The 20,073-nt window shown below is 39.5% G+C and overlaps 1 protein-coding gene across 1 annotated transcript in view; it reads left to right on the top strand.

Annotated features, from left to right (window-relative positions):
* Positions 1-20,073, top strand: part of yes1 (YES proto-oncogene 1, Src family tyrosine kinase) — a 79,551-nt gene that overhangs the window by 43,180 nt on the left and 16,298 nt on the right. Inside the window, exons 3-8 of the mRNA XM_062993944.1 lie at positions 5,197-5,296; positions 6,307-6,405; positions 14,884-14,987; positions 15,164-15,313; positions 16,727-16,882; positions 19,542-19,721. Coding sequence (XP_062850014.1) covers positions 5,197-5,296; positions 6,307-6,405; positions 14,884-14,987; positions 15,164-15,313; positions 16,727-16,882; positions 19,542-19,721 — 789 coding nt within the window. The remainder of the gene's footprint in view (positions 1-5,196; positions 5,297-6,306; positions 6,406-14,883; positions 14,988-15,163; positions 15,314-16,726; positions 16,883-19,541; positions 19,722-20,073) is intronic.

Below are 20,073 nucleotides of genomic sequence, written 5' to 3'. Positions count from 1 at the left end.
CCTCTGCACCTGACACTGCTGATGACTGAATGCATAGACTGCATCAGATGCAGTTGTACAGTACTGCATTTAGAGACTTACATTCCTCTTTTAACTAATGAACAATAACGCAGTGTGACATCAAAAGCAAATCAATCCAGGAAAGAGCTCTAAAGCCTCAGTGTTTTAAAAATGCTGTCAGTTATTGGGAAGCTGTTGATCAACTTTTCTGTTCACGCTATTTCAAGACCTAGCTAAATAAAACTGCTAAGCATAAAGGTGGGACTGCATACAGTTGCAAGAAAAAGAAGACTAAATTTATACTGAAGTTTTTTTTTTTTTTTTTTATTCCCCCATGAACTTATTATATATTAGCTCTAATATCTGTCTGGAGTAATCTTTATTATTTAAATCTGAGACATGATTGCCTGTAGGGCTGGGCGATATATCGAGATTTTATAAAATATTGATATATTTTCATACGCGATATAAGATAAGACAATATCGCTTATATCGATATAGATGTTGCATTCCAGTTAGATCAGACAGTTCGTCTTTGTCTTCTCCCAGTTTGTCTCTGCACATGTTCACCTGCCCCGCCCCTCTCCCTCACTGCCCCGCCCCTCTCCCTCACTGAACACAACTCGCCCCTCCCCACCGCTTCACCAGTAATTCCTGCAGGCAGCGATAGCATGGAGACGGATAAAGACATGACAGAAGCTATCGAGGAGGAGCTGCTTAGTAAAAAGAAAAATAATGACTCTTTTTTGAATTATTTGGAGATGGTTCGAATTCAAAGTGTCAGATGAGCAGCAGAATAATGTATTCTCAGACTCAGCTTTATTGTCATTCAACCACGTACATGATAGAACGAAATACAGTTTCCCAGGTCTCGGTGTGTGTGACATGAAGGAAATAAAATAGAATAAAATATAGAATAATATAGAATAAACTATGATAAGTAATAAAAATTTAGAACAAACTGAGAAACTAAAAAGAGTACAAGTACAAAGTATTTACAAGTATTGCACAACAACTGCAGCAGCTTATGTTTACTAAAGTGCATGATTGCAAAGGTGTAGCAGCAAAAACTAGCAGCAACAATCCCGAGATTGTCAAAGTGACAGTGTGCCAGTTGTGTCCAGTATGGTAGATTGTGTTGATAAGATGTTCAGTATATGGGGAGTAGAAGAGTTCAACAGTCTGACTGCATCTGGGTAGAAGCTGTTTTTCAGTCTAGATGTTTTTACCTGGATGCAGCGCAGCCTCCTTCCGGAGGGAAGGGGGGTGAAAAGTCCATGTGCAGGGTGGGTGGGGTCACGGAGGATGCAGGTGGCTCTTTCCCTACATCTGGTTGTGTAAATGTCACTGATGGGTGGTAGGCTGCATCCGATTGTCCTCTGTGCAGACTTAACCACTCTCTGCAGCGCCTCCTTCTCTGCCACAGTGCAGCCAGAATTCTGTAGAGAATGCCGAAAACAAGTCCAGACAAAAGGTTCCAGCTCCGTGTACCTTTGGTCATTCGTTTTCACTTCAAATCCCAAAGTTAAAAAACAAGAAAACGAGTCGTTATTCGTTTCAAAAACCAATACAAGGGCATGCACGCGCTGACATGTACGTATTTACTTCACATTAAGTGTTGAGAAAGTAATAATAACGTAACGGTGCGTCTCCTGTTGTTCTGACTCTTGTGTTTGTATATGTGATGTGCATATACTTGCTCTATCTGTAAATACAAACATTATGGGGAGTGATTTCTGTACTGGATGTTGTACGTGGTTGTGTTAGTTTATACTGGACGATCGCCCGACGTCCGACACGTCATTTATTTATTTATCTTCTATTATAGTATTTCTTGTTGTCGGCCAATAAACAACCAAACATTAAATTGCATGAACTAACTCTGCAGTAAACAAGGAGCAAGCAGCAATTAAACAACAAATAAAGCTGTTAAATAATAATAAAGTGCATGAAGAAGAACGCTGAATAAAATGCATTAAATGTTGTAATAGTTACACAGTAACATGAACGATTAGTTCTGCCTGTATTACAGAACTGAGTTCTATACGTTAAAAAAAAATTTAATGTAAATGTTATGGCGACATATACATAAAATAATGTATAAAGTCCAAACGTGGGGATGGGGGGGGGTTAACGAGGGGTTTACTTTAACGGGGTTTTACTTTTTATGTCACACAAGCTCAGCCGGAAACCGTGTCATTCCGACATCTTCCCTACACTCGCTCCCTGCGCCCTATAGTACACTTAACATTCTTAAAGGGCCAGACAATATATTTGTAATTCACATTACACGACAGGAGATGCCTTAGAAAACAACTTTTTTTTTTCTTAGAATAGCTCTTTTTTTTTTTATTATTTTTTTTTTTTAAGGAAAAATAGTTCTTGTGTAAAGCTTCCCCAGCATGAATATTAATAAAAGTGCCTGTAAAAAAATTGTAACATGTAGCTTTGTCTCAGAAGTGTCTTTTTGTTATTACCTTACGGGATAAAAAAATATCGAGATATACAGGGGTTGGACAATGAAACTGAAACACCTGTCATTTTAGTGTGGGAGGTTTCATGGCTAAATTGGACCAGTCTGGTGGCCAATCTTCATTAATTGCACATTGCACCAGTAAGAGCAGAGTGTGAAGGTTCAATTAGCAGGGTAAAAGCACAGTTTTGCTCAAAATATTGCAATGCACACAACATTATGGGTGACATACCAGAGTTCAAAAGAGGACAAATTGTTGGTGCACGTCTTGCTGACCAAGACAGCAAGTCTTTGTGATGTATCAAGAGCCACGGTATCCAGGGTAATGTCAGCATACCACCAAGAAGGACAAACCACATCCAACAGGATTAACTGTGGACGCAAGAGGAAGCTGTCTGAAAGGGATGTTCGGGTGCTAACCCGGATTGTATCCAAAAAACATAAAACCACGGCTGCCCAAATCACGGCAGAATTAAATGTGCACCTCAACTCTCCTGTTTCCACCAGAACTGTCCGTCGGGAGCTCCACAGGGTCAATATACACGGCCGGGCTGCTATAGCCAAACCTTTGGTCACTCGTGCCAATGCCAAACGTCGGTTTCAATGGTGCAAGGAGCGCAAATCTTGGGCTGTGGACAATGTGAAACATGTATTGTTCTCTGATGAGTCCACCTTTACTGTTTTCCCCACATCCGGGAGAGTTACGGTGTGGAGAAGCCCCAAAGAAGCGTACCACCCAGACTGTTGCATGCCCAGAGTGAAGCATGGGGGTGGATCAGTGATGGTTTGGGCTGCCATATCATGGCATTCCCTTGGCCCAATACTTGTGCTAGATGGGCGCGTCACTGCCAAGGACTACCGAACCATTCTGGAGGACCATGTGCATCCAATGGTTCAAACATTGTATCCTGAAAGCGGTGCCGTGTATCAGGATGACAATGCACCAATACCCACAGCAAGACTGGTGAAAGATTGTTTTGATGAACATGAAAGTGAAGTTGAACATCTCCCATGGCCTGCACAGTCACCAGATCTAAATATTATTGAGCCACTTTGGGGTGTTTTGGAGAAGCGAGTCAGGAAACGTTTTCCTCCACCAGCATCACGTAGTGACCTGGCCACTATCCTGCAAGAAGAATGGCTTAAAATCCCTCTGACCACTGTGCAGGACTTGTATATGTCATTTCCAAGACGAATTGACGCTGTATTGGCCGCAAAAGGAGGCCCTACACCATACTAATAAATTATTGTGGTCTAAAACCAGGTGTTTCAGTTTCATTGTCCAACCCCTGTATATCGTATATCGCCGTTCAGCAAAAAATATCGAGATATTATTTTTGATCCATATCGCCCAGCCCTAATTGCCTGTATCTTGATCTTGATTAGGGATGGTAGTTTGTGGCTCTTTGAGCATGATAATGCGCTCAGGGAGACCTTGACTCTGGCATCTAATAAAAAACAGTTAGGAGGTGGCGTGTGACAGTGTGATCAGGGGTGTGATGTCATCTCTGCAGCAGCGTCAGAAAGATTGCAAACAAGAAAAAATTTGATATGACTAAATTGGTGGAAAAAAGAGTGGGGGGGGCAATAATTACTTAAAAAAATATATATATTAGACAAAGACTTCCTGATTTTTATGAGAATACACTGACTAATCATTATGTGAAAACTTCAGAAATCAAGTCAAGACTAATAATATCAGATTGAATGTGTGGACATGCTAGTGCTATTTTATAAATAAAGCAAACTCCTATGAAAGATCTCTGTTTATACAGTGCATTATTATGTTTTATTATACTGTAGGAGTTTCTTTACTGTAGAATGTTTTACCACATTAAGATTATGATAATGACCTGAGTTGGGCTCTTATTGCAAATAAGACACCTTGAAGCTTTAGAAGTTACTTCTGCCGGGAGGTTAGTTCATAATTAAATACAAATGTACTAATACTAATCCAACCTGAACGGTCAACAAGACAAATGCACAATAAGTTTCATCTGTTATTATGACTTAAATGAAGAGCAGACCGCATATTCGGCTAGTTCTAAATGGGTTTTGTAGCTTTTGGGGCATTATAAAAAAATAAGATGGGGCCTTATAAAATGGCTCGAGAAACGGTACTGCTAAGGTATCCTGGCTATCTAATCAAACTGGTGACACTTGTCTATTGCCAATTATTTCTCTTATTTAAGCCAGTTTTACAATGCTACACTTGCTACAGGTTCAGTCTTTTCTATACAAACCACAGTGAGTTGTTTCATTAATATTTGTCATCGTTAGGTTTTTTTTCTTTAGAAATAAGGAGAATAATTGTTTAGCCCTCTGTCCTGGAGGAATAATCTGCTATTCTGGGTTTATTTACTGTGACTTAATCCGACCCACTTGGATTTACCAGCTGATGAATCCTCATTTCTGTCAGGCTAGGCCAGTTTTCACCACAAGTGAACACGATCTCTCAAGGTGGCCAGCTGTTGATTTGATTATAGACTAGGAAACTGTATTAGTAACTGACTGTTCTGAGTAAGTATATGCCAACAAATCAGTGTTCCTTATAGGCTTCTATAAATACAGAAACAAAACTAGATTATCTCAGATTTTGAAACTTGATGCTTTAAGCTTATACAACAATGGGATTTGATGTAATTGCCAGCTCACAAAAACATTTTGTTGTTTGCTTTGTCTCAGAAAAATGTTTATTTTTAATTATTATTATTTTTGGTTAGGAGGTGTGACGTTTTTTGTGGCCTTATATGACTATGAAGCCAGGACATCAGACGACCTCTCATTTAAAAAAGGCGATCGATTTCAGATCATCAATAACACGTGAGTGCTCAGAAATGCTTCCAGGCACTAGTGCTGTTCCGTTTACTGCTGTATTGATCACAGTGCAGGATTGACACTGTCCACTTTACTTAAAATACTTCTACAGCTGTGATCATCTAGCTGTCCAGTCATGGGGTAGTAACTTAACAGTCAATGTTTCCATCAACAATAAGAATTGAAAAAAGTCATTTGAGGGACTTTGTGGCAGTGTTGTTGGCATCAGACAATGGTGCAGGAGAAAAAAAAATTGTCCAGCAATGGCAGTTCTGCAATCCAGAATGCATTAGTAATGAAAAAGGAAAATGGCAAAAAAAAAAAAAAAAATAACATAAATGTAATTATTAGTATAATAATAGATCTTAAAATCAAAATGAAAGTAAATTTCTTTTTTTTTTCCAGATCATCTTCTATCTCAGTTAGGTAAAAATACAGTGACCTTAATCATGTTTATTCAGAGACATTTGTTAGCTGGTTTATTTAATAAACAAATACATGAATAGTCAAAAACTAAAATTTATTGTAGTCATTACTTTTTTAAAAATCCAACGATGAGGTTACATTATACATGTGGTGAACCATCACCTCTAAAAGCCTAGCCTAGTGTAGAACATGCAGTGTTTATGCTCATGGAATATATTGTTCAACCCTAGATTAGATCTTTTGTGTGTTGAACTGTGAGATAATTCAGCACTTTGAGTTGAATTTAACAGGGTTTTGGATTATATTTCATCTGTCACTGCATTGAAGGTTGGTACAGGGGGGAAAATCTGGGTTAATACTTTTCCATAATGGGTCATCTGTTCAGTCAACAGTCTAGTTTGGCTCTTAATATTATGATGGATGATTCCATTCCTCAGATCATAGCTTCTTGTCTTGAATACCTCACTATATGACATTCTTAATGCTGATATTTTGTCAGATCAGGGTATAATAATTATGTTGAGTTATGGTGTGCAGGGCTTTTTGTGTATTTATATTAATGCTTTTTATGTAATGGCATTTTTCCACAGTGAGGGAGACTGGTGGGAGGCCCGCTCCATCAACACCGGCAAGAAGGGCTACATTCCCAGCAATTATGTGGCCCCTGCAGACTCCATTCAGGCTGAAGAGTAAGAGCCTCCTCGTCTGCTACACTCTTGCACGATCTGCTCCTTCTGCCCTCGTTGTAATTAACAGTGTGTGATCGCCAGCACGCGCCCGTAAACGGCCTGGTCCTCAATCACGCTGCATCACACATGACCTCGCAACAAAAGGCCTTTCTCACTTTGTCTTTCATATTGCATGCTCTCTCTTGCCTGTTTATGCACTTTTCACCCACTCTACTCTCACAATGGGCTTCTCCATTAAATGCATTAATGTACACCGTCACTGCGTTGTTCTACTTCTGAGGAAAGTAGGAGGGGAGAAAACAAACTCGCACTTGTTAAGTTCTTCAGATGCTTTAATGCAAGGTCTGTAGACACTGGGGGGTTGAAGCTAATATACCAGTGTGCAGACAGCTGTAATTTCTTTCTGTTAATGTTTTTAGCACAGTGGCTCAGTGGGTAGCACTGTCACCTCACAGGAAGAAGGTCCTGGGTTAGATTCCCTGGTGGAGCGACCTGGGTCCTTTCTGTGTGGAGTTTGCATGTTCTCCCTGTGTCTGCATGGGTTTCCTCCAGGAGCTCTGGTCCCCCCCAGTAACTACCAATCCTGTCATGAATGTAACCAAAGTGTGTAAAAACATAACGTTAAAATCCTAATAAATAAAACAGATGCGTCATTTGAAGATCAGGATTAGGATTAATCTGTATGGTTTTGTAAATATCTGACTATCTGGCTAATATCTGGCTATTTATTCAGTTTAGACCAAGAGATTAAATTTAGTAACAAAGTCTAAAAATAGCAGTTTGTAATATGGATGAGTCTGGGCACTTATTGTCCCTTTTTTCCTTCCAATTTGTAATTTTTTCTAAACACAAAACCAGCCTATTTAATCTGCATGCATTTTACAATTCACAATTAAAATTTTTGTTTTATAACTAGGAAATAAAAAAAAATAAACATATATATATACAGTGTATCACAAAAGTGAGTACACCCCTCACATTTCTGCAAATATTTCATTATATCTTTTCATGGGACAACACTATAGACATGAAACTTGGATATAACTTAGAGTAGTCAGTGTACAGCTTGTATAGCAGTGTAGATTTACTGTTTTCTGAAAATAACTCAACACACAGCCATTAATGTCTAAATAGCTGGCAACATAAGTGAGTACACCCCACAGTGAACATGTCCAAATTGTGTCCAAAATGTGCCCAAATGTGTCGTTGTCCCTCCCTGGTGTCATGTGTCAAGGTCCCAGGTGTAAATGGGGAGCAGGGCTGTTAAATTTGGTGTTTTGGGTACAATTCTCTCATACTGGCCACTGGATATTCAACATGGCACCTCATGGCAAAGAACTCTCTGAGGATGTGAGAAATAGAATTGTTGCTCTCCACAAAGATGGCCTGGGCTATAAGAAGATTGCTAACACCCTGAAACTGAGCTACAGCATGGTGGCCAAGGTCATACAGCGGTTTTCCAGGACAGGTTCCACTCGGAACAGGCTTCGCCAGGGTCGACCAAAGAAGTTGAGTCCACGTGTTCGGCGTCATATCCAGAGGTTGGCTTTAAAAAATAGACACATGAGTGCTGCCAGCATTGCTGCAGAGGTTGAAGACGTGGGAGGTCAGCCTGTCAGTGCTCAGACCATACACCGCACACTGCATCAACTCGGTCTGCATGGTCGTCATCCCAGAAGGAAGCTGACGCACAAGAAAGCCCGCAAACAGTTTGCTGAAAACAAGCAGTCCAAGAACATGGATTACTGGAATGCCCTGTTATCTGATGAGACCAAGATAAACTTGTTTGGCTCAGATGGTGTCCAGCATGTGTGGCGGCGCCCTGGTGAGAAGTACCAAGACAACTGTATCTTGCCTACAGTCAAGCATGGTGGTGGTAGCATCATGGTCTTGGGCTGCATGAGTGTTGCTGGCACTGGGGAGCTGCAGTTCATTGAGGGAAACATGAATTCCAACATGTACTGTGACATTCTGAAACAGAGCATGATCCCCTCCCTTCGAAAACTGGGCCTCATGGCAGTTTTCCAACACGATAACGACCCCAAACAAGTCAAGTCAAGTCAACTTTATTTATATAGCGCTTTTTACAATAGACATTGTCTCAAAGCAACTTTACAAAATCCAGGACCAACAGATACAAAAACCCCTGTTGAGCAAGCCGAGGGCGACTGTGGCAAGGAAAAACTCCCTGAAAATTACAGGAAGAAACCTTGAGAGGAACCAGACTCAGCAGGGCCCATCCTTCTTGGGTGGTCTGGAGGATACTTTAAATAAATACACGATTTACACAAATCATACAAACACAGAATTAAATGATCTAAAAGTCATAACTGGTAATAAATAGATAAATAAACAATTAAATAATAATAGAGTTGTTATCCGCTCTAGTCTTCAATAAAGTCTGTAGTGATTTCTTGTCGTTGCAATTACTCCAGACCCGTCACATCTGACAGGAGCAGCATCGTTGTCCCGGCAGTCTCGACTTCAATCCTTAACCTCGGCGGGTAAACAGGTTTCCATCAGAATGCCGTCGGGGTAAAACAACAGAGAATGTAGTTAATAATGTACAATGCTAGTTGACAAACAGTTTTACAGAGAGTTTTAGACTCCGGCAGCCCTAATTATTACAGCATAACTAAAAGGGAGAGCGAGCAGGTAACAAGGTCATGAAGGCTTTCACAGGACATCAGCGCCCATCTCCCCACCGTCACCAAACCTGAGTGATCGGACAAGAGAGGCAGAACGACAGCAACCCAACATCCCTGATCACCACAAGTTTCTATGACCAAGAACCCCCAAGCTCTGCGCCTTTGTCTATACTAATCAAAAGCCTGAGAAAATAAATATGTTTTCAGTCTAGACTTAAACATTGAGACTGTGTCCGAATCCCGAATAGAGGCAGGAAGATTATTCCAGAGTTGTGGAGCTTTGTAGGAAAACGCTCTTCCACCAGCCGTGATCTTTTTAATTTTAGGAACTATAAGTAACCCTGCATCTTGTGAACGAAGTGGACGCGCTGGGCTGTAGTGATTAATAAGTTCACTCAGATACTGAGGAGCCAGACCATGTAGCGCTTTATAAGTTAGTAAAAGTATTTTGTAATCAATGCGAAATTTAACTGGCAGCCAGTGTAGAGATGATAGAACAGGAGTAATATGGTCAAATTTTTTAGTTCTAGTTAGCACTCGAGCTGCTGCATTTTGAACTAACTGGAGTTTGTTTAAGGATCTACCAGAGCATCCAGTTAGAAGAGCATTACAATAATCTAACCGAGAAGTTATAAACGCATGGATCAGTTTTTCGGCGTCATTAACAGATAGTATATTTCTTATTTTAGAAATGTTACGCAAATGATAGAAAGCAACTCTAGTAATATTATTAACGTGTGTATCAAATGAGAGATCTGAATCTATTGTGACACCTAAGTTTTTTACATCTGGGCTGGGAGTAACAGAGAACGTGTTTAAGTTTAGCACCAGGTTAGACAATTTGTCTCTTGCAGCTTTAGAGCCAACAAGTAAAACCTCTGTTTTATCTGAATTAAGTAAAAGAAAATTACACGACATCCAGTTTTTTATGTCGTTTACACAATCTTCTATCTTACTGATTGTGTCAGTATCATTTGGTTTGGCTGATATATACAGCTGTGTGTCATCTGCATAGCAGTGAAAGTTTATGCCATGTTTATGAATAATTTCACCTAGTGGAAGCATATAGAGTGTAAATAATAGCGGTCCCAGTACCGACCCCTGTGGAACACCATACTTTACTTTTGTAGTTTCCGAGCATTTATTATTTACATAAACGAATTGAGAGCGGTCAGTCAGATATGATTTAAACCAAGAGAGTGCGAGTCCTTTAACACCTACTGTATTTTCTAGCCTCTCCAGTAAAATGTTATGATCGACCGTATCAAACGCTGCACTAAGATCTAATAGAACAAGAAAAGAGACACATCCATTATCAGAAGACATTAACAACTCGTTAACTACTCTAATTAATGCGGTTTCGGTACTATGATTGGGTCTAAATCCTGATTGAAATTTTTCATGAATACAATTTTCATTCAAATAAGAACATAACTGTTTGGAAACGACTTTTTCTAATATCTTTGAGACAAAAGGAAGGTTTGAAATTGGCCTATAATTAGCTAGTACATGTGGATCAAGATTAGGTTTTTTAATCAGGGGTTTAATAACAGCACTTTTAAACAATTTAGGTACATATCCAAGGCTAAGGGATGCATTGATTAATGTAAGCAGGGGCTCTACAATAGCTGGGAGTAAATCTTTAAGTAAACGAGTTGGAACAGGATCGAGTATACACGATGATGACTTCGATGATTTAATCAACACAGTTAGTTCATTTTGGGAGATTGGATTAAAGGAATTTAGTTGGATTAACTCGTTACTATTATCACCACTGTTATCACCAATGCTGCTCGGAGTGAGTCCATACTTAACATTGGCAAGTGACACACTCTGACTCTGAAGTCGTATTTTTTCTATCTTGTCATTAAAGAATTTTAAAAAATCATCGCTGGTACAGTCAGGCGGTATATTAGATTCAGTTTCATTAACGTTTTTAGTTAATTTGGACACTGTCTCAAAAAGGAATCTGGGATTGTTTTTACTTTTCTCTATTAGGGATGAATAATATAAAGATTTAGCTTTTATAAGTGCATTTTTATACTCAGTTAGAGCATCTTTCCAAGCAATCTTATACACTTCTAGTGTAGTGTGACGCCACTTGCGTTCTAATTTCCGTGCTGCTTGTTTAAGTGCGCATGTGTGGTCATTGTACCAAGGAGCAAGTTTTTTCTCCCTAATCAGTTTAGTTTTGAGTGGGGCTACGTTATCTAAGGTTGTGCGCAGTACGGTCTCTAGGTTTTGAGTTGCCTGATCTAGTTCTTTAGGTTCTGATGCTGATATATTTGGTAATTCTGGTAGGCAGTTTATGAACGCTGCTGCAGTTGCAGATGTAATAGTGCGCTTATATTTAAAACGATTTGGTTGCTGTATATTATTGGACAGGGACACTTCATAAATTAGTAGAAAGTGATCAGAGATTAAGTCATTCTGTGGTATAATTTCCAGGTTGTCTATGTTTATACCATAAGTAAGTATTAAATCTAAGGTATGTTTACAGCGGTGAGTGGGTCCTGTTACATTTTGGGTGATGCCTAAGGATTCTAAAATAGAGTCAAACGCAATTTTGAGTGGATTACATTTATCCTCATAATGAATATTAAAGTCACCAACAATTAAAGCTTTCTTAGTTGATAAGACTAATTTAGAAAGAAAATCGGCAAATTCGTTAAGAAATTCTGAGTAAGGACCAGGGGGTCGATAAACAGTAACCAGTTTAAACATACTATTTTTATCAGATGAACATTTATTGGTTATGTCAGAGATAAGAACTTCAAACGAGTTTGTTATGGGAGATGATTTTACAGTAAGACCTATGTCTTTATCATAAATTGCGGCTATTCCTCCACCACGACCGCTAAGACGTGGCTTATGTTCATAACTGTAACCCGGAGGAGATGCTTCATTTAAACCTAGATACTCATCAGGTCTAGCCCAGGTCTCGGTTAAACACAGGGCACTAAGACAATTATCTGTAATTATTTCATTTACAATTACTGTTTTGCATGCAAGTGACCTGATGTTTAGAAGTCCTAACTTTAGTTTAACTTTACTAGGGTTTTCATGATGCTCATTTAGATTAATTTTAATTAAGTTATTATGACATACTTTTTGATTTTGTTTTGGCTTACACCTGCCACGGTAAACAGACACAGTCTCAATGGTTTGTGACCTAAGGATTCCAGGTGACGTCCGATGGCGACTCGCAGACAGTCGGTTAGGCCTGTTAGTCTGCTGCCTGGTCTTGGCTCTGGATAGTCATTTAACACTATCTGCCGCTACACTAACGCGGTGGTAAAGCCTGTCACCTATGCTGCAAGAAATGCGAGCAGCACCCTCCCACGTGGGGTGGACACCATCCCGCTTCAAAAGACCAGGCCTTCCCTCAAAGGTGGACCAGTTATCTACAAAATCAATGCAGTTTTCTAAGCACCATTTAGACATCCAGCGGTTCAGCGACAATAACCTGCTGTAGGTTTCGCCACTGGGTCGAATCGGTAAGGGGCCAGAGCACACTACTGCCTCGGACATCGACCTAGCTAACTCACACACCTCTTTAACATTACTCTTAGTAACCTCAGACTGCCGTAAACGAACATCATTAGTGCCGACGTGGATAACAATCTTCGAAAATCTACGATTAGCATTAGCCAGCACTTTTAGATTTGCTCTGATGTCAGGCGCCCTGGCCCCCGGAATACAAGTGACTATGGTTGCTGGTGTCTCTATGGGGGTTGCAATACGCACGTGTCGGAGCTGAGAATCTCCTATAACCAGAGCACTTACATTAACAGGCTTCTCAGCGGGTGGCTCACTGAGTGGGGAAAACCTGTTGGACACGTGCAACTGAGATGGTCGGTGCTTTTCCCTACGACTATGTCGCCGAGACGTCACCCAGTCGCCCCGCTGTGAGGGCTCTAATGCCGGAGTCTGGGGTTCTGTACCTGAACTGCTGGCATTCGGGACTGCTACAGCTGAATCTAAGCCCTCACTAGTAGTAGTCTGTTCTAAAGCCCGAATGCGCCCTTCTAACACTGAGATCTTCTCCGTTAGACTAACCACTAATCTACACTTATCACATGTAAAGTTATCACTAAACACGGAGAAGGAATAACTGAACATATTACATTCGGAACATGGATACAAAGCTCCTGCTGGGGCCATAGTAACAAAGAAATGTACTTAGCTTTACAAGATGAGTTGGAGATGATGTTTATGTTGGATTCACCGGCGCTTCTGCTGGTAGTCACAGAAGAACGGCTTTAATTCCGGATGAAACAGGCGATGATAAGCTGGAATACAAAAACCACCAACCAAACAACACAAACGCGCTTCGTTCGGACAAAAGCGGCTGTAATTCTAAAGGAAAACGGTGTTATGCGCTGGTGTACAAAACAAATAAACGCGCTTCCTACGAACAGAAACGGTTATAACTCCCCACAAAACAGAGGTGTTTTAAGAGCTGAAATACAGAACACAACCAAACACAAACGCGCTTCGTGCGGACCGAAAACGGTTTTAATTCTGGATAATTATGATGTTTATGCGCTGAAGTACAAAAACAAACAAAACCGGCTTCGTTCGGATGCCGGTAGCAGAAGTTTCCTAGTTTCCAACACAGCACGAATTTACGTTAGTAAACACAAGCGCTTTTTTTACGATAAACAAAATAAAACTAAATCAACAACACACGGAAGATTAACGTATAAATTATATGTTTAAAACATACGTATATAAAAAGTTATTTAGCTAAAGGCTACAAACAAACAACTAGGCTAGCGTACAAACAAATGCCGGTAGCAGAAGTTTCCTAGTTTCCAACACAGCACGAATTTACGTTAGTAAACACAAGCGCTTTTTTTACGATAGACAAAATAAAACTAAATCAACAACACACGGAAGATTAACGTATAAATTATATGTTTAAAACATACGTATATAAAAAGTTATTTAGCTAAAGGCTACAAACAAACAACTAGGCTAGCGTACAAACAAATGCCGGTAGCAGAAGTTTCCTAGTTTCCAACACAGCACGAATTTACGTTAGTAAACACAAGCGCTTTTTTACGATAGACAAAATAAAACTAAATCAACAACACACGGAAGATTAACGTATAAATTATATGTTTAAAACATACGTATATAAAAAGTTATTTAGCTAAAGGCTACAAACAAACAACTAGGCTAGCGTCTCAGCGTGCGTACCACCGGGTCCGCACAACCTCCAAGATGACAACTGCCTTGCTGAGGAAGCTGAAGGTAAAGGTGATGGACTAAACCCAATTGAGCACCTGTGGCGCATCCTCAAGTGGAAGGTGGAGGAGTTCAAGGTGTCTAACATCCACCAGCTCCGTGATGTCATCATGGAAGAGTGGAAGAGGATTCCAGTAGCAACCTGTGCAGCTCTGGTGAATTCCATGCCCAGGAGGGTTAAGGCAGTGCTGGATAATAATGGTGGTCACACAAAATATTGACACTTTGGGCACAATTTGGACATGTTCACTGTGGGGTGTACTCACTTATGTTGCCAGCCATTTAGACATTAATGGCTGTGTGTTGAGTTATTTTCAGAAGACAGTAAATCTACACTGCTATACAAGCTGTACACTGACTACTCTAAGTTATATCCAAGTTTCATGTCTATAGTGTTGTCCCATGAAAAGATATAATGAAATATTTGCAGTAATGTGTGGGGTGTACTCACTTTTGTGACACACTGTATATATATATACACAAGTGATGCTTTTATTCCATGTATTTTTAAAAGTATCTTTCACATAAGGGAGTTAGTCAGAGAGGGGTTTGATATTTCTGTATACTTTTTTTACAGGTGGTACTTTGGGAAAATGGGACGCAAAGATGCTGAGCGACTGCTACTTGTTCCCGGAAACCAGCGAGGAACGTTCTTGGTCAGAGAGAGTGAAACGACAAAAGGTTACAGTCGCTGTATACAATTTTAAAAGCTTAAACTTTATCCTGACTCATCTAAATTGTCATGGCAACCAGCCATTTTCAGACAGAAAAAATAAGGTCTTCTAGCTGAATCTTAAGGACTGTTATTTGCATGGTTTGTAGGTTTTGTAAGAAAATAATTTGCTTTTCTTTGACAGGAGCTTACTCTCTCTCCATACGGGATTGGGATGATATGAAGGGAGATAATGTGAAGCACTACAAAATCCGCAAGCTTGATAACGGTGGTTACTACATCACCACAAGAGCTCAGTTTGAGACGCTACAGAAACTTGTCAAACACTACACAGGTAAGCCATCAACGCAGAACATTTCATGTAAAGCTCTATTGTGGTTTGATGTCTGATGTGGTTTAGACATAACCCCCTTTCCTCTTTATATGGACATGCAAAATAATTAGAGATAGGTGTTACTAAATTTGTGAATTTTACATATTAAATATGCAGACAAAATTTGGGAGTACATTTTTTTCCTTACTGTGCTGCAGTTTACTCCTGCAGTGCTTCTGTGATACTGTATAGATCTTGGACAGGACCAGGTTCTGAGTTTAAGCTGCGTTTATTTGGTTAGCTGATTAATTTAAAATTTGTAGGCCTGTCACAAAAAAAAAAAAACAAAAAAAAAACAATTTGCATCAATACATTTTACATTGATTAAATATTAATGTCAGACCTTCATATAGTCCTAGTTTGTTTTGTTTCAGACACACATGTAGTGCTTTCTCCTTTTTTGGTATAATAAAAAGCCTAAGATATGTCAAAGAAACTGCTGAGAAATGAACAAGGCAGGAATACACACTGGACAGAATGCCAGTTCTAATGTTGCAATAGATTAACGTATAAAATTGCAAATCACATTAAAGAGAAAAAAATAAATCTTGAAAAGGAATGAATGAATGTGGCCCTATTCAGAAATAGTTTAAATATGCATTAAAATGGGTTCTTGTAACAGCCCAAGGCTGAAGTTTTTCATGTCTGCTAAAAGAAAGTTCTTTTGAAAAGGCCTTTGAGCAGCATTAAGCATACCTTCGGCATTAGATTTGGCATAATTTATCCTGGTTGGAATTATCAGCATTTCATACATGCAATACAGCTTTTTCTCAGTCTTGATAGGGCATGTAATTCATGACATGAAATACATCCAAGATCATCATGCAGCATTAAAGGTAGTAAGACAAAATAGAGCTGTTTTTTTTTTTCCAGAAAAGGTAATAAAATTGATATAGTTTTGCTACTTTTTTTCTTTTCTTTTTTTTTTTTGGAGGAGGCTGATTGGGTGATCCAAATTGCCACAAGGTGTGGATGACTGGGTGCATGGTGTCCTGCAGTGAATAAATGTCCTGTCTTTGGTTTATTCCTGCTTTGAACCAAGTGTAATCTGTTAAGCTTCAGACCCAGCACAACTATGTTTAGAATGCAGTGGTTACTGAGAATCAAACAGATCACCTTTTAATTAAGACAGTTTACAGTATTGCACTGAAAACACAGGGTAAAAAGTGGAATTGTAGTTGGTTTGCCTTACATAATTACATAATTTTCTAACAACTACTGTCTTAATGTGTAACACTTTCACTTAATGAGCATTTACAAAAGTGCGATAATACAAACACAGTATAAACCAGACACTGCTGTTTATTTAGCTATCAGAATGCTGACTGGGATACCTCTCTGTTGCTGTCTGTGTGCGTGTGTGCATATTTGTAGAGCATGCAGACGGGCTGTGTTACAGGCTTACCACAGTGTGTCCGACTGTGAAGCCCCAGACACAGGGCCTGGCTAAAGACGCCTGGGAGATCCCACGTGAATCACTGAGGCTGGAGGTTAAACTGGGCCAGGGCTGCTTTGGAGAGGTCTGGATGGGTAAGTGTTAAACACACACACACACACACACACACACACACACACACACACACACACACACACACACACACTATTATTGGTGCAATCATTGTTCAATTCCACTCCTATACCTGTTTGAGGACAAAATGGTTTTTCTTTGAATTTCTCATGATTTTAAAAACTTCAGGGAGGAGCTGTGGGGACTGAGCTCATGTGAGAGACTAACATTGTTATTTCTTATCTAGCTTAAAAATACTATTGTAGTTACTTGGGATGCAGCAGTAAAACACTAGCCCACCAGAGTTAACATCTTGAACTCACGATGTAGGGGGGCTAATTGATACTGCCTACAAAATGAGAAGAGGAATGCTGGAGATCAGTGTGTGACTCTTGATACATATCTTTAAATGAACCTGCCTTGTGCAGGTGATGATAAGCGGTTGACTCATGCACAGGTGTTGTGTTGGAGGTAGCATGTGTTAGTCACGGCCTTCCTCTGTCAGGAGCGGAGGTCAGCAGCAGTATAGAAGGTGAAATGTAATTGGGTAATTGGATACAACGATACAACGAAAAATACAAAAATTAACACTTGTTAACAATTTTGAGCTTGCTGCCTGTCATTGTGATAGTTATTGTAAAAATAGAAGTGGAAAGAAAAATTGGAACAGAGTTCCACAATAGTAGGACCTGACAAAGAATCCGTTCAGTCTTTGTAAGAGAATTGTCAGCTGGTTCAAAAAGAGCATTTCTCAGTGGAGGATTGCAAACAATTTAGTCTTTCACCATCTTTTTATAATATTGTGTAAATAGGGCAAAGCCAAAAAACACTGATAACTGTGTGTTACCTTTGAGCTTTTAGACGGCTTTGCATTAGAAACCTTAATGCTACTATGATAAATTTAGCCACATGAGCTCAGGAGTACTTCAGAAAACCATTGTCACTTAACACAGTCTGCTGCAGCATCAACCTGAAACTCAATTACAGAAAGAGAAAGCTGTACATCAGTTCTGTGCAGAAAAGCTTCCAAGTTCTCTGGGCCTGAGCTCATCTCAGATGGTCTGAAAGAAAAATGTTTGCTGTGTTCAGATTAGTCCACGGCTCAGCTTGTTTTAATCCAGTGTGTTTTCATCCATTGTGGAAGGCTGGTCTAAAAGTCTAAAAAAGCAGTTTTGTTTGAAAATGATTGTTGCATTAAGAATAATGCAGGATCTGGCACTTCTGGCAGGATTCTCTTGTTCAAACAGTATGAACGATAACATTCCCAGAAAAGGAAGTTGCAGCATGACCGCTACAACAAGGCAGAACTCCATCAGTGGTGTTTGCTGTTTATTTAAAATTTGTTAAATCAACTTGCAGAAAGTCTGACCTCCCAGTGTAATTAATTCATTTAAACAGCTCTGCACATTCTGAATTTGCCCTCCACATCCTGAGCTCAGAGCAGTTTGGCTCGGTGCAGCTGGCTGGAGAGAAATGGGATTCAGTAAATGCTTTGTACTTTTTTCATCATCTCTAGAGATCTGGCCTGCAGCTAGTCCCAGCATGGTGTAAACATTATGCAATCCCAGGAATTCCTTTTTCTCACTGTCAGGTACAAACCTGTTTGTAAAAAATACTAAAACTTCACAGCAGTGTAAATCTACAGTAGGTCTATACTGCTGCTGACCTCCGCTCCTGACAGAGGAAGGCCGTGACTAGCACATGCTACCTCCAACACAACACCTGTGCATGAGTCAACCGCTTATCATCACCTGCACAAGGCAGGTTCATTTAAAGATATGTATCAAGAGTCACACACTGATCTCCAGCATTCCTCTTCTCATTTTGTAGGCAGTATCAATTAGCCCCCCTACATCGTGAGTTCAAGATGTTAACTCTGGTGGGCTAGTGTTTTACTGCTGCATCCAAGTAACTACAATAGTATTTTTAAGCTAGATAAGAAACGTGAGACGTAATGTTAATAAATTAAGATGAATGTCCAGATTTAGTTGGAAAAGTGAGAGTTAAATACTGAAAGCTTTGATTTGGATTTAAATGTCACAAAAATCTGTTGCAAAAATTATGAGGACACCCCTCTTTGTCTTTAAGCCACATTTATGCAAGTAATAATATAGATGTTTAAGCTTCTAACTTTTACCACAGGGGCACAGTCCAACTTTCTCAAATAGCTGCCACAAAGTGAGTTCTATGAAATAACCTTACCTTACTGTTAAGAATCTCTATTGGCCTAAACAGAGCCTGTACCTCAACTGTTCTGAGCACTTTTAGAATGAATTAAAACCTCATTTGTGTGGATTGACACTTGACCAAGGTTTAGAAATAAGATGTCCAGCTAGCTCAGGGTGAAGTCTTCACATACGTTTGGCCATGTAGTGCATCTACACTATTGTGAGTGTTGTCATTGTGAGTTTTACAACAATTATTTTTTTTATGCCAATAGAAATTTAGAAATGTGATATGTGACTGGTAATGTCTGACCTTTTATTTGTTGTCACAGGCAGGTCATCAGCGTAACATCAGCTGTGCATTTGTATTTGCAGTTGATTTAGTGAGTTTGAAATTGCAGGATTAAATAGTGATAACCAAAAAGAAACTTGTTTGCATGGCTTTTCTTGTGCATCCATTGACAAATTTTTTTCCCCTTAATTTTTATTATTTTTTGTGCTATGTTCCTGGGCTTAGGCACTTGGAATGGTACTACGAAAGTGGCGATAAAGACACTGAAGCCTGGTACTATGTCTCCAGAGGCTTTCCTTCAGGAAGCTCAGATCATGAAGAAGCTCCGGCACGACAAGCTGGTGCCTCTGTACGCTGTTGTGTCTGAGGAACCCATTTACATTGTCACTGAGTACATGGGCAAAGGTAAAACTTACAGGATATTCCATGTGATAGGTTTAGAACACAGTAAAAGATTTGTTTCTAATGGACCAGAATGTCTGTGTAGCTGTCTAGTTTTTGTCAGTGATTTAGTAAGTAACGATTTTTAAACAGTGAACAATTTTTGGCCTTCAAATATGTGGATGTGATTTTGAAGGGATTAGTTGAAGTTAAATGTTTGCAAAATGCTATTAAAACTAGTCTTTAAGTTTTCATTAATTCTGTAGAATTTTTATTTAACTGACAAAAGACTGTACAAAAATGTAGAAAATAATTTCTATACGAAAATATACACATTTTAAATTTGAAGCCAGCAACACACTCGAGGCATATGCAC

Source organism: Trichomycterus rosablanca, chromosome 4, assembly GCF_030014385.1.
Source record: "Trichomycterus rosablanca isolate fTriRos1 chromosome 4, fTriRos1.hap1, whole genome shotgun sequence".
Lineage (NCBI taxonomy): Eukaryota > Metazoa > Chordata > Actinopteri > Siluriformes > Trichomycteridae > Trichomycterus > Trichomycterus rosablanca.
Note: the sequence above shows the minus strand (reverse complement) of the source record. Positions and strands in the feature narration are given on the sequence as shown.